The 22253-nt window shown below is 40.3% G+C and overlaps 1 protein-coding gene across 1 annotated transcript; it reads left to right on the forward strand.

Moving 5' to 3' along the window:
• Positions 1-809: 809 nt before the first annotated feature.
• On the forward strand, positions 810-22253 carry ECHDC1 (enoyl CoA hydratase domain containing 1; the record flags this gene model as incomplete). The annotated part of the gene is made up of 3 exons (XM_010181181.1): positions 810-862; positions 2652-2732; positions 21848-22253. Coding segments are annotated over 3 exons (540 nt in total), but the record flags the coding sequence as incomplete, so codon positions are not given.

The raw sequence follows: 22253 nt of genomic DNA on the forward strand, positions 1-22253 counted from the left end.
TCTAGAGCTAAAGGTGTTACCTTGTATTTAATAACCTTTTGTTGATTTTTCTGTCCTGAGTTTATCTAGTTGATCTTGAATTAATTTAGACATTTAGAGATTGCAGTGCCTTGCTGCAAAGTGTTCCACGGTTCTACTACATGTTGTAGGAAGAAATACTTGTTTTTAACCTAACAGCAACTGATTTTATTTGAAGCCTCATAGTTGTTGTACTGGAAGAGAGGGGAACAATTGTTCCCTATTCAATATTGTTTGCAAACTGATGTAGAACAAAAAGGAGGAGAGAAATAAGAAGTCTCTTCTTTCTTTTTTTGTTTTGTTTTGTTTTGTTATTTTTCTGGAATGCTTTTGGCCCAAACAATGAAAAAATGTAGTTGGCAAATTGTATCTTGTCTAGAATGTTATGGATTTGGAACAGTAGAAAGTATGCAGTGCTCTATGATCCTATACAGACTCTTAAAACTCAGCATTATGGTTGTTTAACTGGGAGTGAGAAGAGGATATTAAGAGCAAATGGTGTAAAATACCACATCATAGAAATTCAGTATTACAATGACTTAAACAGTGGCTTAATTAAAAGTGAAATTCATATAAATTGATTGAGTTCTGATTTTTTTTTTTTGACCAGAATTATATTAGGGTTTCTATTTGCGTATAATTGGGTTGGGCTGGAATTCGGGCAAGATTAACCAAAGAGGAAAAAAGCCAGCTAGAATAAATATATTGAATACTCCTGTCTACTTCATCTGTGTGTTTGATTGCTCCACATTAGGATCACTTAACATTTTTTAATTTCCTATTCTTTGTAGGATGGAATGAATATGTGCATGTTTATGCAAAACACCTTAACCAGACTTACGAGGTAATATATTTTCTTTACCTTTCTTTATGAAGTAATTATAAGGTTTGGAATATGTTTTGGCTAACTCTTTAACAAGATGTTTAAAGTTAAATACATAGTTTTAAGTATGTAGTTTTGAATCCCAGACCTTGTATTTGCATATGTTAATCAAGTAGATATTTATGGATTTAAGTTAGACCTTGACATTTAGACTTTCTAAAGATTGAAACAGGAAAAAAACCAAGCCCTATTGGCTTATAGGTGGAGGGCCAGGAGATAACCTCAAGTTAAGGAAGTCTAGGCCTTCAAGGTTTCTCAAGCTGACTTCTGTAACTCAGTGGAAATCAGTAGCTCTCTTAAAACAAGCAGAGCCAGCTTATGCAGCCTACACAGGTAACATTTATTTAATATATTTATTTAATCTTCCTACTTCATAACAGAAATGTATTCAGTTCTACCATCTGGTATTTCTGAAAAACATTTTTTCCTTTCTTTTAGATCTGGCTTTCTTAAGAAATCACATTTCTCTTAAATCTATGTGTGGTAGAGCCTGTCTTTTTTCTGCTCAGGGCTCTTTGAAGATATATACTCTTTGTTTTCAAATAATCTATATGAGAAGATGTTAGAGTTAACATTATTTTGTAAAACTGCCCAGGAGATTGGAGACTTAGTAGTAGTAGTAGTGGTGGTAGTACTGTAAGGGATTCTCAGGAATGGAATTACAATCCATTTGTGTGGGTTAGTCTCTGTATAATCAAAAGTGATGGGGCAAAGCAAAGAGGAAGATGTATAAAGATTAAGCCCTCACCTCAGGTGTCTTGACTTAGAGTATGTTGAAGCTAAAGTTTAGGAGGAGCACTGCATTGCTGTCTGGAGACATCTATTGTAGATGGGTTCTGTCTCCCTCTGGGATCCTGAAGGAGATGCCTCAAATGGATCAGAGTGCGGATGCTGGGGAGCCATAAGAAATTGTTGGCACTTCTGTTAAACTAGAAGTAAAACCAAACATGTGGTCATGACTGGGAAGCTGACTTCTGATTGTGGTTTCAGAACTGCTCAGTGAGTTAAATGTCTCTTTGTAGTAAAAGATAAAACAGTTGTATCAGCATGCAAAGTCTGGGACTAACCAATTTTCTTTATTTCTTAGGGAGCTGGGCTTATCCTAGGTCAGTCACTGTTCATTCGTATTCATTTCACAATGACAGTGGGGAAAGAGCTTCTCCCTACATACTCTTCCTTCCCTCTGTCCTTTGTATTACCTTGAACGTGATTAAATGCAGTACCATCAAAGGTAATAAAGGTAATAAAGGTTGCTATCCTTAAAGGATGGTTTTGCCCTCAAAAAAAAAGTTTTGTTGAATAAGCTGCTTGAAGGTACCATGCTGTATTTCATTATTTTTAGATGACCCAGCCATGCAATTCTTTGTGGTCCTTTCTACTGCTTTCTGTAGTGTACTGGATTAGTGTAGGGTCTTGTGTCACTGTCCTGTCTCTCCTTCTTGCAGATAGTCTTTTTAGGTATAGTCTGTAGCATGTATTTTTCATAACATAGCACATGATCTTTACTTGGATTCCATTTGATATATCTGCCTTGCTGTTTCATGTTGGGATTCCATATTAATTATGGAATAATCATTTTAGCCTTAGTTGAACTGATATTGTGCTACTTATCCACAAAGATGTAGTTATTTCAATGAGTTGGAACAGTATATTCTTCTGGACTTTTACTATAGATATGGTTTACTTGAATCCAAATTGTAATTTCTGGAAGACTAAAAGGATCCCTTTCGGTTTCAAAACTCTTGTGTAGGTTGCCTTTGATCAGTGTTGCACTAGTCCAAGGAAGAGCTGTCGGAGGAGGAGCAGAACTTACCACAGCATGTGATTTCAGGTAAGATCAACAATTTGAGTAGCTGTCATGTTGGGTCAGTGACTTAATGGCCTATGAAATGCAGGAAGCTTGAGGTACTACTTTATCAGCACTAAGGTCCCTGAATTCTGAGGCATTAGGAGCTGGGTTTTGTCAGCAGACTTCACAGGAAAAAAATGTTTGGGTTTCCTGATAGAACAGAGGAAGAGTTATTTATTGTCAGGTTTTACAGTTTCAGTCACTAAAAGAGCAGTGAGGAGCTTTAGTAACCAGCTGTGTTATACACCAAGTGGGTCCAACTTTTCAACCCTGGATGAGAGGCAGGAGGACGGCAGATTTGTATATCTCCTTGTATCTGTTCATGTGGCTGTCATAAGAAAAATAAATAAAACTTTCCATTAGTCTGGTATTTTGTGTTCTTGGTTTATTATTTGTAATATAACTTTGTGCCGTACAGTTTTCAAAACAAGAGTTTGAGATGCAGAGGAAAGTAAATGAGATTCTGTCCTTGTGTGTTTTTTTTTTTTCTTTCATGCAGGTGCAGGCATTTGCCAGCATGAAACAACTAGTGAAAAACAGAGGGCTTTAATTAAAGAGACTGAATGCAGAACAGGAACTGGGAGAAACTAAAATAATAAAATGTCACTTTATTTAAACAGTTGCTAATGTGCAAACAGCCTGCAGATGTAACAGTATGAGGATTGTGCACAGCCTCTCTGAAAATGTGGAGCTTTTAGTGATGTTTTAATCTAAGAGAAGGAAATGTGCTCTTTAAGAGGGCCTGGGTGCCTGAAGTGGGAAAGAAACTATCCAAAACAATCTGAAAGTACTTCCATTCAAAAGTAATACTAAGCAAGCTAGAGCATTACAGTGCTGTTCCACGTACCAGGAACAGGCTTTGGGTAGAGGAGATGGTATCTGCATTGTCTGAGCCACTCAGAAGCAATCTTCCTTTGCTTTGAAACTAAACGTGGCAGGATCTTTCTTCATACCTACACAGCAGCCAGTGAACTGGAACCCCAGCTCTGAGTGCGGCCTCTGAGTACAGGCTGTATTAGAAATGCCCAATAAACATGCAGAGAGGTACCGTGTTTGATGGCTGCAGCGCTGGCAGGAAAATGCACCTGGGAAACCTTTCTGTAGCTGTGAGCCCAGTGACACAAAGTGAATCCTGTTATCCCTAAATAAGAGTTTAGGAAATGTGGACATAATTAAATGGAAATCTTCTGGCTTTCTAAAATATGTAGTCTGTACTTTTACTCCAGCTATGTTGTTTGACATACTATGTAATTATAGTCATTGTCAAGTAGCTCTTATTTGCATGAATTGAGCAGCTGCAATTCCTCTGATGTGCTACCATAATTTTCATAATAACTACAGCTGTTGATTCTTCTTCCTTCTTTCTAACTCACCCATCCAGTGCAACTAAATACTAGCTATTTAGGAGCAACAAATGGTACTTAATTAATAACAAGAAGTTAGAGAAACATACTCTGTGCTGCTATTGCTCCCGAATTGGAGAATTTTAATACTGGGGGACAAAATCTGGGTTTTGTTGAGGATTATAAGTAGGTATTAGTGGAACAAGTATTCTGTCTTGAGTCACTAGATGCCAAAAGAGGAACATAAGAACAGAAGTTAGGTTTGCTTTCTTCCTTAAATAAACTGTCTGGACTTTTTTTACATTTTTTTAATTTATTTTTTTAAAGAACAGAATGAATGATTTGTGGCTGCTTTTAATTCTGAATTTTCAGATCCACTTCTATTTTTCACAGTTAACATGTGAGCTATTAAAGTGCTTGGTATTGGCCTGAAATATTTTCTTATTTTTATCTCTGCCAGTTTGTACTGCTTTAACTACACTGATATTGTTGAAGTGATTCACTTGAACCAAAATGGCTTACGCACCTTCTCTGAGATGTGCATCATGCTGCCAGAGCACATCTCTACTGAAGCAGAGGTGTGGACAAATCCAATTTTAAAATAGCTGAGATGGTTTAAGATATCAGCAATATCTTAAACCATCTTCCAGTGGCAGTTCTTGTGCTAATGTCTCTTACTCTGTTTTAAGCCAGCTCATTTAAAACTGGATTAGGGAGGCTTGCATGAACCTTAGCACATTTATTGCTGGCATAAGGCAGTGATGAAAAGTGAAAGCATCTTGGGTCACTCCACCTTTGATCCAGATAAAAAGGTCTTCTCAAAACATCATCTTCAATCTTAGCTGCTTTATGAGTTGTTGCAGTATGACTCTCCATAAGAAGCAACATCTTATAAAGATACTAAAACATGTGATTGGAGAAAAAAAACAACAAACAAAACCATGATCCAAACAAGTAATTAAAGGTGATTAAAATCCATTCAGACTTTTTCAGATATGAAAATTGGGAAGATAAGCCTTCTGGCACAGTAATTATTTATCTCATTTATTTCTGTAAAACTGAGTAACGTAAAACCATGAAGGTATAAAACTTGTTTGGACAGCTGAACTTTTTAGTACAGTCTCAAGAAACAGACTTTTTCTGATGTGCCACAGTTGAGTATTCTCTCTGAGCCTGTGAAGATGGCTCATGGGTTCTGCTGCCGAATGTCAGTGTATGTTGTTCTGCATGACACTGCAGCCATTTCAGTGAAGTGCACAAATGACCGTGATGCTGGATTCAGTGATGCACTTTTACAAAGAATTGAAATGAAGCATCTGTTCCGAGTTCCCCATGTGCAGAAACTTGAAGTGTATCTTGTACTTGCACAGTGCATGAATCTAAGGAGAACTGATTTGGCAGATTTGGTTAAGGAATTGTAGTGGGTTGTTGGGCAATAAGCTAACAGTTAGATATGGGGCAGAGACAGCTTGGTAATGAAACTATTTGTGCAATTATCATGAACGTAGCAGTCTCTGAGAAAATTCACCTTTGAGAAATCTCATTGGGTTGATGTCTGTGTCGGTCTTTTAGATATATCTACAACTTTGAAAATTTGGTCCTACATCACTTGACAAATGGACTTCCATTGTACCTAGGTGCTTCTGAAAGATACAGTATCTCCCTGCCTACCCTTCTTCCTCTCTAATGCTACTGCAGTCAAAATAGAGGTGTGCCTTTGCTATGTGAATCCCATTTAAAAGGTGGTGTCTTCAGGCAGAGGATGGGGGTGCAAAGATGGGAAGCTACCTACTTCTCTGACCTCAATGTGGGCTCATGGGTAGAGGCAGCAGTATTCTTTTTTAGAAAATTAATAAATAATCTATAATTTCTTCATCTGTAGTTGATGTTGCACAGTTAAATCACAAAGAGCCAGTTTCATTACTCTTATTAGTGTTGTGCAGTATCCTACTTTTTAAATCAATGGTGCTTTTTACAGAGGTATTTGCTTTCTGGACAGATTTCTGCCCTGTATCTTTTGGAATGGCAGAATCGGGCTTTTAACAAGGGAAGAAACTTATGCTAATAATACTGCATTGATACAAAATTGGCCTTCCTGCTTTTTAATCAAATGTTTTCTATATTTTTGTGAAATATGTAGGCATGCTTAGTATTAAATTTTGAAATATTAGACACATTCCATTAAACAGAACATTAGAGATATAATGAAAATAAGAGATACAATGAAATGCACTGTATCAAACAGCTTTTTGTGTGTGTATTCTTGTGATAACTTGTGTTTGTTTGCTTTTACAGGCATGCATTTAGTGCATTCAATGTAATTTATATGCAATGAAAGGAGCAGAAGATAAAACCGCTACATAGATGTAGGCCCACTATGACTTTTCAGTTGTTGCTCCTTTAAAAATGAAGAGGAGGGAAGCTGTAAAGACATTAGTATTCCACAGCAAGCTTTTCCAATAATAGGTTTCAGAATGTCAGACCACAGCACACTGGCTTCTTTGGAAAGATTTCACTGTATGCAAGGATCTTGGCTTTTAGTTATCAGGAGGAGCTTTTAGGTAAACAAGATGCTGCTGTTTGAAATAAGGGTGCCTCAGTACATAGTAGCTCTTTTCACTGGACAGAGCATGATGTGATTGTAGTGGGATATGGGGCTCACATATTCATGAGTTCTTGCAAAGTCCTGGCTGACAAAGCACTTTTCATTAAATGTGGCTCTGTAATGTTGCTGCTCATCATGAGGAGCAGAATTTGTAGCCAGATCTGAGAGTGGGTTCTCACAGCTGCAGGTGCTTATGATCTATATGCCATAGATCACTTTTTAAACTATGTAATATTTTCCTCTCTAATAGATATGTGTTTGTGTGTGTGTGTGTGTGTGTACGTGTACAATATATATTTATATACACACACACATATATATGTAAAACCTCCTTCAAAGCAGTTGGCAGTTTTAGGATTTCATTGCAGTCATGCATCACTTCACATTTTTAGAGCCCTGGGAGGTTTGTTAGTACAATTTTCTGATGAAATTTCAGAGGAATGGATTATGGTTTTAGAAGTTTCACATTGCCTGCCTTTAAGAAGGCTGCTCTTATATTTGCCTGACATCTGCTTAAGTAATCGCAGCGCTGCTAGAAATGGATTTGAGAGCTTGTATTTTTGGGCTTGTGTTTATGGACTGGTATTGGGTTTTTTCTTTATTACCAGTTTTCTTTTGGGTTTGAATGTCATATGTTTACAATCTTCCAGGAAGAGGATTTTTTTTTACATAGTCTACAGTTCAAATTTAACACTGTTTGATTTTACTGGAAATGTAAATAACCGCAATGAAGTATGAATTGGAGTTGAAGTTTGCTTTCGGAGGTTGCCTTTTTGTAGGGATTTACTTAATTCCAAGTTGATTCCTTTTCTTTGGGAGGCAAAACCATCTTATCCTGGGTGAATGAGATTTTTGTTATCAGCACATGTCTACATTTTAGACCACTTCTACCATGCTATCTTATATCCTTTCTGTTGAACAATCCTGTCTGCAGCTGATTTGCTGCTGCACAGTAATAATAATCAGAGAAAGTCCAAATAGTGGAAAATTTAAATAAGACAAATTTTAGGGAATGCAGAGCTGGACCCATGCTGATTCTTGTTGTGACACCAGGCTGTCAGTACACTGCAGGGAAGCATTTGAGGTTCAAGGAGAATTTGTTTCAGAAGACTAGAAATGCACTGAAATTGTCCATTATACTTGTATCTGTGAAGTGACTCATCCCCAGTTTAGATAAATTGCCTGCAGGTGTTTGAGTTTGACTCTCCACTGCTGATCTTTCCTACCAAAATAATCTTTTTTTTTTTTTTTTTTTTGGTAAATACATATTCTGATAACAGCACATGTTGGCTAATATGAATTCTGAGAAGCACTTACATATTTCAGTCTACTGATTCTGAGGTGGGATTATGTTGAGCTGTGGCTTCATGAGAAGGACTGACTGCCTGAACAGCTCACCTTGATGTGGAGAAGGATGTCTCTGCTGCCTGTTCGCAGCTCACTGATTACCTCTGGTTTGCCAAGCACCAATGAAGGTGCCTGTATGAGTCAATTATCTTGTGAAAAGGCAACAGAAAGGGTAGATATTTCCTGTTCTTATGGTGAGTTAAAGTTGTTAGTAAAAGGATATAGTAATGGCTGGAACCAAGGTAGAGGAGGAACTCAGCTTCTTGGAGAGAGTGACAAAGAACAGGAGGGGATGGGAATACAATCTTGTCCTTTTGGCTCTAGGAAGCTGTTAGATAGCCTCAGTTTCCCCTGAAGCCACAGCTTTAAACTGCATTGGATCAGCTTCCAGAGAATGTTTACCAGAGTTCCTGTTATGTTTCTCATTTTTCAGTCCTGTTGAAGAACTACAAAAAGATGAACTCTTCCTCTCTTTAACACTCCAGGTAGCAATATAATTAACATTGCAGGTATTTGAAGGGTAATCATCCATGTCAGTTACTGTTCATTGAAATGACCAAATGTTCCCCAAATGACTCAATTTCCCAGGATTTTTTGCAAGTGTAAGCAGGCATTGCTGTGTGGATCTCAGCCTACTTCGATTGTAAACATTGCCTTCACAATTGCAACTTCCAAGTCTTCCTCTTTGCCCTGTTTCTCATTCCCCCTCTAATCTAAAGCAGCCCAATACCCTAGTGAAGATTTGGAGGCCTTCTGGCTGGACCTCTGTGTTCCTGTTTCTTCCAGACGTACCCAAAACTGTGTGAAACAAGACAGCAGATTGTTCCAGCCTGTAAACCCCAGTGGCTTCAGCTTCCTACTTCTTCCTGGGTTCTGTAGTTAGTAAGAAGTTAATTGCTACTGCTGTAACTCGGCCAGTCACAGTAAAAGTAAATCAAATTACAGATTCTTATGTAAAGTAAATTACTATTATGCTTAAACTGTTGTATGTTTAAGCACTTCTAGTGTATCCATGTATTTAAAATGTAAAGAGATGAAGCAGCTAAGTTACTGTTTTAATGTAGAATTTCAATGCAAATGCATTTTTTTGAGGCATGTCATTGTGAGCCTTCCTCCCCTCTGGCCTCCCTCCCCCCCAAAAAAAAAAGAGCTCTGAAATCATACATCTATCTGGAAAACTTAAAACTTAGGTACGAGCCACTGTGTTAATTTAAAACAAAACAAAACCTCACACACACACACAAAGCCAAAAAACAAACCCACAGTACTTTTTGCTTGAGACTATTAACCTGGTATGCTGACTAAATGGCAACATCTTACTATAATTTCATCACCGGTGATTTCAAATAAGTGTATGATCTTTCATGGCTTTAGTCAGAAATTGTTGTGTAGCATGTGCAAATGTAGCATCAGTAGCATGGCACGCAGAGACAGCTGAATTTCAAAGCATGTCTTGCGAAGGGTTGTTAGTGTGATGTTACAACGTGTTTTAAATCCTTTAATGCTGTGGGTTGCAGAAATGCGATATATCAAATCCATCATGAAGTATTAGAGCAACTCAAACCTTGCATCTCTTAGGGGTGATGTCAAGAAATGCTGTTCCTTTCCAGTCGGCTGAGTTCAGGCAAATGAGGTGATCTTTGCCTTTTTGACATTTTAGATACCAAGCTCTGAGGCAGAGTGTTGGGAAACTCCCCCTCCCCTTTCTGTATCAGCAGCAGAGATGTGCAAAGAATCTGACTGACGTGTTCCTGCTCTAAGAGACTTTTGAATTTGGTCCAGAACACTTCTGTTTTCTTGGTCTTAATAAATCATGTATGATGGAAATAAAGGTTTGGGAAACTGAGGTTTTAAACACAGGGGTATATGCTGCATGATTGTGTGCACATAATTTAAAAAAATACAGTTTTTTCAATTTGAAAACAAGCTCCAGTGTGCTTTTTTGATTTCTAGATGAATACTGGCATTTGGGTATGACCAACAATTGCAATTATCAAACACCTTTACCTATAAGTGGTCTTTTTTCACCAAATAATCTGGTAAAATATAATTGGATCTTTTTTAATGGAAATTTTTGCCATAGTCTAAAAGACCTATCTGTTGTTGAAAATGTTTGCTTGAATGAAATCCAAATAGCTGCAGTTCCTTTTTTGGAAGGAACGGCTCATGTAACATTTTAGATTTCCAGCATGAGTAATTTTTATGTGAGCATTATTTTGGCGATCACTCACTTGTGTATTGAGACTTTGGCAGCCTGTAAAGAACAGCTAAAACCTGCTTCATGGGTGAGACCCGAGTGCTGTGTCAAGATGAGAACCACTCTGAAAATAATTGTATGGTAATGGCGGTTGCAGTATGCCTGTGACTGGGACCCATTGACACCAGGGTAATACAAATGGAGTCACAGCTGGGAGTTAGAAAAGGAGGAGAGTGTTGGTAAGACATTGGTCATTGGCAGGGGAAGAGGAATGGGGTGGTACCCCGTGGATTGCCATCATACAGCTGTGGGGAGAAAGGAGGATCCAGGTGTTGCATTTTGAACAATGGGGCTTCAGTCCCACTTTATGGCTCCGGTGATTCATGCTGTTTTCAGAGTTAATACTGCACACTTCAGGGGAATTACAGCTCCTTGGTGTAACTATCTGGTTTATTCTCTCAGTTCTGTGTGCTCTTAAATTCTGACATGAGCCTTGCGTGCGTTCATAAGCCTTTGTGAACCTCACTGCTCCTTCCCCATGTGTGTACAGTGGGTGTTGTCGGACAGATCCGAGGCAGCACCTGTGGACTGAGGACTCTATTGTTAACTGTATAATTGTAAAATGTCTGTCTCTCTCACTTGGGAAAGGTCTTTTAATTTACTTTTTTTCTGCTGTTTTCTGAGTCTCCTCATTTCTCCTCCCCCTCTACTCTGCCCTGGTGAGACTGCATCTGGAATATTGTGTCCAGTTCTGGGCCCCTCAGTTCAAGAAGGACAGGGAACTGCTGGAGAGAGTCCAGCGTAGGGCTACAAAGATGATTAAGGGAGTGGAGCATCTCCCTTATGAGGAGCGGCTGAGGGAGCTGGGTCTCTTTAGTTTGCAGAAGAGGAGACTGAGGGGAGACCTCATTAATGTTTATAAATATTTAAAGGGTGAGTGTCACGAGGATGGAGCCAGGCTCTTCTCGGTGACAAACAATGATAAGACAAGGGGTAACGGACACAAGCTGGAACACAGGAGGTTCCACTTAAATTGGAGAAGAAACTTCTTCTCAGTGAGGGTGACAGAGCACTGGAACAGGCTGCCCAGAGAGGTTGTGGGGTCTCCTTCTCTGGAGACATTCAAAACCCACCTGGACGCCTTCCTGTGTAACCTCATCTAGGTGTTCCTGCTCCGGCAGGGGGATTGGACTAGATGATCTTTTGAGGTCCCTTCTAATCCCTAACGTTCTGTGATTCTGTGATTGAATGCTCAGGTATGAGAGTGGGGACAAGGGAATGGTTTGTGACTCACACAGCTTTTATTTCGCATGGCAGCTTGCAAAGGAGCCACATGATGCATGTGTGGAGCATGCACTGCCTTGTGTGACAGCGGTGGGGGGGCTACACAAGCCCCTGGCTGGCCCTCTCCCCATCTCCATAGCCCCCCTGTGCGGTGCTGCCCACCTACCAGCATCTGCAGCCTGCCACGGGGAGGTTGTACCCCAGGCTGTGAGAAACTCTGGTGAGCATAGCATGTGGACCTCAGGAACCATCAGCCTGGGAAATGGGGCAGATTCACTTAGTGATTTGGCCAAATAATTTTATTTCCTGTCAGATTATTGAAAAATTACTGAAGAAAAGAAAAAAAAAAGGCTTGTCTTACTTCCTTTAATACTGCTTGTGAAGCGTTAATTCGTCATCCTTTTTTGGGCCTCTATTTCTTGCCCTGTGATCTGTCATCTAATTCAATTTTTCATTCCACAGAAAAAGCTTTTCTGTAGTTTCCAATATTCAGCTTCATTTATCCCGTTTGGAAGAAATGTAGCTTTTTATAGCATGATTTTTCTCTCTCTGGCTTCTGTGAAGCTATGGGCAAGAAAATGTCGGCCTGAGGTAAAGAATTAGACCTTAATCCAGGTCTGCTGGGTGGATCTCCATCTGTAGCTAATTTGTGGGAGATTCTGGTGTAGAGTGAGATTGGAAGCCAGTGTGACAGTGAGTATCACCTGCAGGAGACTTTTGAGGGGCCCTACCTACCTTGTCTTGTTTGAGGGTGCCCTGCTCCCCCTGCAGGGTATTAGCAACAGCTTCTTTCCCTGTGTTTCTTTCCTTCCATAACCCCTCTCTCAGATTAACAGTTTTTCTGGGCCTCTTTTAGCCACTCTTTTTTGATCAAGGAAATGCTTAATAAATCAACCTTTTTTCACTTCTCTGGTCGCTCTCACGCAGTCGTGTCTGGACCAGTTTTAGTCTGGGTGTTGCTGGATCACAGAGTGTGCTCTGCTGCTTTACCATACTCCTCTTTGCTGCTGATGGACCTTTTCATGACGGTGCCAACTTTGCTGTTGACGATGCTGTTTTGGGGGCATGCAGATTTCTGTATCTGCTTATTGCACTTTAACTCCTGTTATCCAAAGGATCTTTTTCTAGTAACAATATTTTTTGTGCTTCTTCTATGGAGTGGCTTCCCTTGAAACTGGTAATCTTGCAACTGTTTTAAGTTGACTCTGTTCCTTTTGGAGGCTCATCTTCCATTGAATGTCGCAATGTTTGAGCAATAAATGGTTGAGTTATCCACGCCTTAAGTTTCTGTTTATTCTTAGAGACTATATTCCTCCTAAAATGGCTCATGTAAGTTTTGCAGTTTCTTCTCTGATGTCTCTGTGTTCCCTCTCTGCCGCCAGTTCTGTTCTTGTTACTCCATCTTCCCTTTTTTGTTTTGATCTAGGACTCTACTTTTCAGAATTTTAGCATCAACCAAATGTTTTATGTCTTTAGATGAAAAGATGACTTTGTCATTCTTTCTTCCGCATTTCATATGACTCTGATGTGAGAAAGCGTGATAGAGTCACATTATAAATGGCTATTTTAAGGTTTCCTTTGAAGAGTTCATCTTGCATTGTTTAGGTCCACCTGCTCCCCTCTGGGAAGTGGCCTGGGGTTTCCCAGCCAACCCAGACCACCATTAACTCTTGCTTAGGAAAATACATCTGTAATTAGGGTCTATTTTAAAATTGGATTTTGACCCTGATTCTTTGGGCTCCATAAAATGCATTGGAAAGTCTGACTGGAGGGCAGCAAAGAAAGGTGGTAAAGGCAACATGTGCTCAGGAGATGTGAGATATTTTCTCCTGGGCTACTTTATGTAAACCTTGATTCTTAGCTTTTGTTGCAAGTGAGGGGAAAATGGATGCACTAAGAGGGTTACAAAATAATTCAGTAACTATAAATAAAATTCTATATAATCTGTAAGGCAATTTGAAAAGAGCTGTGAGAAAAGTGAGCTTTCATGTTGGTGAGATTTCTTAGGTTGGCATCAAGCCTACTCCTTTGACACAGAGTTTTAGAGCGTGCCTAGAACATTCTGTACTTGGGAGGCTCAGTAGGATTTTTTTATTTTGGTTGTTGGACATGATTTTAACTTATTTAAACCTCAAGTAAAGAAGGTTTATTGTTCTGTTTTAATCGCTGATTTGAGAGGGTTGACTTTCTGATGGGCTTATTAAAATAGTAGCTGGACCTACTTCTTTTCGTCGCATTCCTGTAGTAGAGGTTACAGATTAAACCTGATAAATGGTAGAGATCATTAATGTGCACAATTTTATCTTACCCTGTTGACATTTGGGGCTGCAGAGCCACTTTGTGCAATTGTATCTAAGATATGCACAAGGGACATAGTTTCCCCAGACTCTTTTAAATAATTTCATCTTCATTTTTATATTCCTTAGTGGTTACCATTTAGGCATCTGTCAAGTGAAAATTTGTGACTAAAGGATTTTCAGAGAGAGGAAAGATTTAGAGGGTTGTTTTTATGATGCCAGCCTGCACAGACTATTACCAAAAGCATGTAGGACAAATCCTTAGTTCTGTAGGCTTTGCGGTATTTTCACTTCGAAAGTCTCACTTTGTGTAGCCAGAGCTCTGAAGCAGCAATGGCTGTGATGTCTCATGGTCTTACTCATCATTCCTGCATAGGGCAGAAACATGAGAAGCTTTCCATGAGAGAGAAGATATGGGAGCGGAGCAGCGGGAATTAATACTGGCAAGCTGTGCTAGGAAAGCGCAGACCAGTCATGGCTGGCCAATATTCACTGCATTATTATAGTTCAAATATCTGCTAAGTATAATTAGCAAGGAGTTCTTTATTAAATGTATGATTGAGTCTTTTGATCCTTTAAAGCCTATCCAATTAATCAAGTCAGGTTGAAGGATAAGTCAAATTATGACTAACTTTTCTCAGTATGAATCCACTTGTTAATAGTTTCAGAGAATTAGGATGGGTTTTTTGGTGATAGAGAGTCTAGTAAGATAGCTGCATTTCAGAAAAATCTTCATGTGTTTTGTCTAGATAATCCCTTCACAGAGTACCTAGATAATTATTTGATGGTGCAGTGATAAAGAGACTGACGAGGCACTGCACTCAATAGGCAGAGACGGATTAGTTAGTCCCAGCTTGCTTTTTGGAGGAGACTGTCTTATACTTGAGGGTCTAATTCTAACAGCATCTCTCACGAAAATTGAAGTAAGGACTGGAAACTGCTCATCAGCAGCATTGCTGACTAGCTAAATTATTTTAGGATAGTATTGCATATTTTTTCTGCAGAATATTCTTCCCACAGTACCTTGCTGCTTCAAAATTCATTTTTATTGCAAAAATGACTAGTTAATGCAGTTGTTGTTTTAAGTTGAGTTTCTGTAATAACCATGGAAGGCTTGTGTGTTGGAATATTGAACAAGGCTAGAACTATTTTTTTAATTAAAAATAAAACCCTGTACACTCTGCAATTAAATACTGATGAAAGTATTTCTAGCCTTTCCAGTAAGATTTATGGTCCTAAGAATATTTTGAGAGACTAAATACTTATACAAGACAAATTGTCACTATTAGAACACAATGTTGTCATGTAATTAACTATCAGTATGTAGGTTTCCAGGTTAGGTCTCTGCAGGCATGAACTGCAGGCTTAACTTCAGTCAGTATTCTTAATTTCAGGCTTTCTGTGGCTTTGTGAAGATGTCAAGATGTTGGTTCGTATTCAGGTCTTGTTTTCAAGGCTATACTCAGAAATTACCTTTGTTAAAAGATTCTGGAGCAGGTAGGCATGAGTTTTGCAGCAAGTTGCCAAGAAGTATTCATATATGAGAGCTCAAGAATTTGTATCTTAATGCTAAAGAAGTTCTTTAGTTTCTTATAGGTGGATTAACATATTTTCCTGTGTCATGGAGAGTATAACTTCTAGATATATTAATGGGAAGGTACGTGATCTCTGGTGTATCTTTCTGACTCTTAAGATTTGGAATGCAGATATCAGAGGTGGATTGAGCACTAGGTACATGTTTAAACTTGCAGGGCCACCTGCCATGCTAAGTAAATGGGGAGAAGGCAGCTAGCCTGGAGGTTTCCAAACCGCACTATGTGTTACATTCAAGATAGCATGTAGTTGCAGCAGTGCTTGACTCCCTGTGCGATGGTCCTTGCCCAAACTTCAGGCTAACAGCACTTGAAATCCCATTTAATTGCTTCTTAAGGTCTGGCTTGCAGGGCTGCCCTTTGCCAGGGCAGGAGCCCTTGGCATACCTGTCCAAGCCAAGGAAATGAAGCTCCAGAATTGTCTGTCTGCATTTGCAGCAAAGGGGCTGGAGGAATCAGAGGAGACCACCAGGATCTGGGGTTTTGGGCAGGGCAGATGCTGCCAGCATATGCTGCAGCTGCTGATCATAGGTTTGCTTAGCCCGTTTGTGGCTGTAGGAAGACCTTTGTCCTGTTGTTGGCTGAAGACCCTTTCATACACTTGCATCTCCTCAGGCTCAGATGGACCTTGATTTTCGTGTGCCATGATGGATAGTACAGGAGGTCACAGCTATTCGGATCCTATTGTTGTACTGAACTCTAGATGCCTGTGGCAATGCTTTTGCCTTCAGTGAAAGACTCAAGGTGACTTCTCTCTTTTATAGAAATACTTTCATATCCAGCTATCCACTTCTACCTCATCTGAAGATTTATTGTGTTTTAGCTGTCCACTTTAAAGCTTTTTTTTTCCTTTGCAAAGCAGAGATATGTAGTATGCTGCCTAGAAGATATTACATGATTTATGTGGTGTATGGGACCAATCTGAAATAAAGGATTTCTGTTTAATCACAAATCATGGCTTCTGTTCTACAGATAAAGGAACAGGTAGTATAGTTCTTACTCTGATGCTATAAATTCAACAATCACAACTCTCCTTTCATTTTAACTTACTGTAACACCCTAGCTGACTAAAAACATCTCATCTGCTGCATGTGTTCAGCAGCACTTTCTGTGTAAGAGCAGCACTTTTATTTTTGATGCATACATCAAGAGGAGAAGGGAGATCAGATCACAGATATTAGCTGTGTAATGCCCTATGTGCTGCCTGAGTCACAGTCACTTGCTGCAAGAACCCACCACCAATCCCACCTTGGGATGCTGAAGAAGTATAAGGAAGATGGAGTAAGACTATGGGGTGCAGGTGAAGTGATGGGACAGGGACTGTATTTTGAGTGTTGAGAAGTTGCAGTGGGAGAACAGGGTATAAGTGGTCAATGGACTCTGGCTTTCTTGCTCACGTAAGGTGCAGCATGTGTTTGAGAGCTGCTGCCACAGTGGCTGGTCCTGGTAGGACTTGCCAAGCAAAGTTACAAAATCCTAAACCAGTTTAAACCACCTGAGCTGTCATTTGCAAGCAAGGTCATAGAATTTTCATGCTTACCTGGCAAAACAAGTTCTATTTGCATGATAAACACTATCCACAGATAATGTCATACCTGACCTCTAACATACTCTCGAATTTGCACTCCCCAGCAATGTGTATTTTAAAAGCTGTTCTGCCCACATGTCAGCATAGCATGGCTGTTAATTTAACAAGAGGTAATTAAGCTACTGCCATATTGATGAGTGTATTAGAAAAAAACAGACATGTTGGGGAAAGTGTATGACTGGATTGTACCTCAACTTTGCTCTTCTGTTGTTTGCTGGATAAAACAAATGTTTGGCCCTTGATAGTCGCCTTTCTGTTACCATTTTCCTGGTGTTTTTCTTTTTTCTTCAATGTCTCTCTTTTCCTGTGCATGTGTGGTTTGGATGGTTGGTTGCAAGCCTTTGGTATCAACGCTGTATTCTTACTGTCTTCACCGAGTATCGACTATTGGCCAAAATGCACATGTGGCTGACCATGACCATTACTTTTCATGTGTCTGGATGTCTTGCATCTGTGTTTTGCAAAGATGTCTAGCTGTATTTGAAATTTTCTTATATTTTCTATTTCTCTTGCTCTACAGCATGTTAAAATTATGGATGTAACTTAATTGTATCCCAGAGCCTTTGATTCTGTGTTTCGGAGAATTTTCCACATTGTGTTGGTTCAATCACCTCATAGATAGTGTTACTAAAATTTATAGAAGTTAGCAGATTTGGTGAGGGAACTTCCTGTGGCCCAAGGCATAAGCTTTGCTTATTATTTATGTTGATCAGCAGTTTGAGAGCAGTAGGCCGAAGCATTTGTGAAGGAGATAAATGTCATCTCCTGCAGCTCTGGCTGCCCTCTCTGTATGTATCACTGTGTAGCCATAGCTGAGAACCAGGTGCTGCAGCCCTGCATGATGCCAGCTGCCTCCTTCCATGGTATGTTAGCCTCACGCCAACGAGAAGGAGGAGATTGGAAGTCAGGAGATGTGTCCTTACGTGACACTGGGATTCAAACAGGGATGGGAACAAAATCCAGATTGCTGACAACACATTTAATGTTTTAGGCATCCTTTTTTACCATCATGGGTTTCAGAAACATAGTGGTAGGAGCTTTAAAAATGTATAAAATAGAGGATGGTAATTGTCCCTCCCTAGTAAACTTCATTCATGCCTTTGCCTTGTCAGAATGCTGGATATAATTCATACCTTGCTGTCCAGGAAATGATGAGGTAAGAGCCAGCGCAGATCTTAATTCTGCCCAAGGAACTGATTATACCTGTTGGAACAGCTCAGTAACTATAAAAAGCAGGTATGAAATACTGAAAAAATACATTTTTGCTTGCATTTTCAGCTTTCGTTGTGTATGCTCCAGCTTCAAGTAGCTGGGAAATACTTTAGCAAAGGAAAGCAGAACTGTTAGCTCACAGCAAGTGCCATCTTTCAGGGAGCAAGCGTACTTGTTTAAGAATGGCATTTGTTAGGTTGCAATGGTAATGGCAAGCAAGGTTTTCTTCTCATGTGCTTTCTCAGTGATGTGACATGATGTGACAGTTGGTAGTTTGTGGGTGCAATGAGATGTCACGGAGGAATGTCACGATGGAGCGAAGGAATCCTCCAATCAAAGGTGGAGGGTTTGTAACATTTAGCGCGTCTGAGAACATTTTAAAAACATACAGCAGGAACATTTGTTGTAGCTCTTGCTTGCTTTAGATGACTAACTCAAAATTGGATGCAACCCATGGCGGCTGCGCTTTCTTTCTAGGGGTGTTGTAGTGCTTGTAACATGGAAATATAATGTTCTTAAAGAAGGTTTCAGCTAAATGTTGGAGCAGCTTAATCTCTTACTTCCAGTTTAAACTGTGAGGATTTTGCTACCCCTTCACATTTCTGAAGGACATTTCTCTGCTTGTAAGGTCTTCAGTTACTTTGTTACATTAATTACAGTTAATAAGTATTTTTCCAGTATTTTCATGCAACAGATTTTCTTCTTTATTTTAGGGTAGGGAAGGCATGTGTCAAGGAGGCTAGCAGTATGAACCTTCCCCTGGGACACAGGAGACCCAGATTTTAATTCCCTTCACCTGGAAGACAAGAACAGGCACACTGATTAAAATCTGGGTTCATTTTTTATTCATCTGCTATTCTGTCTGAGGCAGGGCCAGTACTGAGACAAGCTGGAGCATAGGAGGTGCAAGCTGGAGCATAGGAGGCTCAATCTGAATATGAGGAAAAACTTTTTTTGCTGTAAGGGTTACAGAGCACTGGACCAGGCTGCCCAGAGAGGTTGTGGAGTCTCCTTCTCTGGAGACATTCAAAACCCGCCTGGACGCGTTCCTGTGTGACCTAGTCTAGGTGATCCTGCTCTGGCAGGGGCGTCAGACTGGATGATCTTTTGAGGTCCCTTCCAACTTCTAAGATTCTGTGATTCTATGTGAATGAGGTGTAAACAGCTCAGGTATAGAGTGGTACTTCTGTCTTTTCAGCTTTTTGATGTCTGCCTCTTTTTGTGTTTAGTAATGCTTGATGTACTTTCCTTACATAAATTCATCTAATGGGAGATCAGATCTGTCATATCTCAGAAGGTAGACTCAATTCTTTTCATAAAATAAAAAGAGAAATATTTATGCGAAGCTGCAGCTGGTGATGTTCAGAGGCTGATCCCAGGCTAGCTTGGCAGCAGCATACACCTCTTCAGGTCTGAGCTCGGGTCTCTGTCGCTTTCTTGGGCATGGGGACTCGAAGTGTGAGTGGTGGACCTATCAGTGTGCGATGTGGGGTTTCTGTAAGAAATGGTGTGCCTTCAGGAGAGGATCCATAGTTGAATGGGCTGAAAAAATATAGATACATTTCTTAAGCCTGAAGGCAGTCCAACATCTTCTACTGACCACCACTTATCTCAGTATTTTCTGTGGATCTTATACAAAGGAGCATTGTAGGGAAATCCCAATGAGGTCCTGGAAGCTGCAGCCTCACAGTCTCTCTGTGGATTTAGCTGTCAATAGCTTATTTTCCTTTCATCGTGTTTGGTTCCATTTTCTTTGAGGGAGGTGAAGACTACACATGGTAACAGAGCCTTTCCCACATACTAAATGTTTTCAACGTTTTTCTTGTTGGTGCCGATGGATCAGCTGTGCTTCTAATATAAAATTTGACTTCCCCAGCGAACTTCAGAGTGCAATGACTCAACTTCCCAGATGCAACAAACGCAACATTGTCTCACTGACCTGCGGTGGCTGTCTTGTGAGACTGCCTGGAGATTGCCTAGCATCAGATGCCCAGCTGCATATGACCGCTTCTTTTTCTAATGCTTCACATTGCTTAGCGCAGCTAGAATTAAACCCTTCAAAATGTTTTCATTATTGCTTTCCCGGGGGGACACTAGGTATCAGCAAATTGCAAAATAAGCTGAGTCAGTGAAGGAGTTTTGGAACTCTTGCAGAATCTTCCTTGTGGAGAGACCTGAGCTCCCAGATTAGCTCGGTTTGGGAAGCACTTGCAAATGTTAGCTAAAAGCCTTTCCTCGCCTGCAATATTCTGCTCTCTTCCTTTTGTGACACAGCCTTCTTCCACTATCTTGACAAAAAGGCTTTCATGCAATCTGGCATGTCAGCTGTTGCCTTTGTGCATTGTGTTGGGTCTAGAATAAAGCATAAGCTCTTCAGCCCCAGTGCTTTACAGCATGGCATGAATGCTGATGGTGCTCTGATTAAGAAAAAAGCAACCAAGCAAACTTAAAATTAACAATAACTAAACAGATTTGGGAACTGTGGGTTCCTAGAAGTAGTTGCATTTTTATAGGTTTTTTTGTCTTTCTCCTTTTAAAGCTGTTCACCTCGGTATTTTCATGGCAGAAAACTGCATTATTAGGACATAGACTTGTGTGTAGACCTTAGTGCTTCATGATTTATCTTCAGAAAGCCAATTAGTGCTTGAAGTAGAATCATACTTCAGAAGTATGATTTACATTCCTTGTCTTATAAGCAGCAGCAAGCAACCACACTGCAAAACATCATCTTAAGAAAGGGCAAGTACTGGTTTGCTTCTATACATCTTTTCTATATATTTCTGTTTCTAGAGGCTTTTTCCACGAACCTAGTATGCGTCAGTGTGAACACTGCAGAGAGAGTACAATTCACTGCAGCAGAGCTCCTCCAGGGAGATAGCTTAATCAGCCCTAGGGTGAGTTCTTAAGGGAAGTGACAGACTATAGAAAAGCAGCAAAGATGTGAAATCTTTGAAAAGAGGGATGTGACTCTACCTTCTGTAGAGGAGCAATTCTATTACACCCTGTAAGGCATAAATAGAAAGCAATTCTATTATAGGTTGTGAGCCAGAAGTGGAGCATCCATCCTGGCTTCCCATGCTGTAGTGGGCAATTAGAAATCAAATTCACATGGACCCTCGAAAGTACAGAACAAAAAAAATCCACCAACCCAACTATGCTATAATCAAGCGCCAGGCTGCTGACAGAACCTCCTTGGTAGTAAAACCATGATCCAACCTCTTAAGAAATATGTTTTGTGCATTAGTTTGCTTGGATTTTACCCTGAACCCTGTTGTTTCAGGCATTTCAGGCAAGGCAGTTTTGGCACTGTTGAGTAAGTGTGCAGTGTGCCCTCCATCATTGCAATCTGTTTTCAAATACTTTGGAACTGACTTCTGGCTACAGGTGTCAGTGTGGGCACTAAGCATCTTTACTTGTGGCAGCCTACGTATCTCATTTTGAGGAGGGCGAAAAGCTGAAGCTTAAGGCCCCAGGCAGTGTGAAGATGAAGATACTCCAGCTCTGGCTATAACCAGCTGTCAATTTCTATCAGCTTTGGAAGCAGAGAGGAGGAGAAAATAGAGAACTGAGTGCAGGTGAACACAGAAGTCAATGCAGGAATTGACCACTGCTTGTTTGTTCTTTATTGACAGGTTGATGACGCCTGGGAGTGAAATTCGGTTTGTCCAGAAGCACATGGGTCTGGTGCCAGGCTGGGGAGGAGCTGCCCGGCTGGTGCGGATTGTGGGCAGCACAGCTGCCCTCCGGCTGCTGAGTGGGGCTGCCAGGGTGGACCCCAAGAAAGCTTTGTGTCTTGGGCTCTCCGAGGAGACGCTCTCATCTCCAGATGAAACCGGAGCATTAGAAGAAGCCCGAGCCTGGCTGAGTCAGTACACAGAGGGTCCAGCCAGTGTGATTCGGGCTGTGAAAGCAGTGGTGACCGCAGGAAGAGAGCTGCCACTGGAAGCTGCCCTAAGGACAGAGAAGGACATTTTCGGCACTGTATGGGGTGGGCCTGCCAATTTGGAAGCATTGGTTAGAAGACCAAAACATAAATGA

The sequence above is a fragment of the Mesitornis unicolor genome, unplaced genomic scaffold (genome assembly GCF_000695765.1).
Source record: "Mesitornis unicolor isolate BGI_N332 unplaced genomic scaffold, ASM69576v1 scaffold20993, whole genome shotgun sequence".
NCBI lineage: Eukaryota > Metazoa > Chordata > Aves > Mesitornithiformes > Mesitornithidae > Mesitornis > Mesitornis unicolor.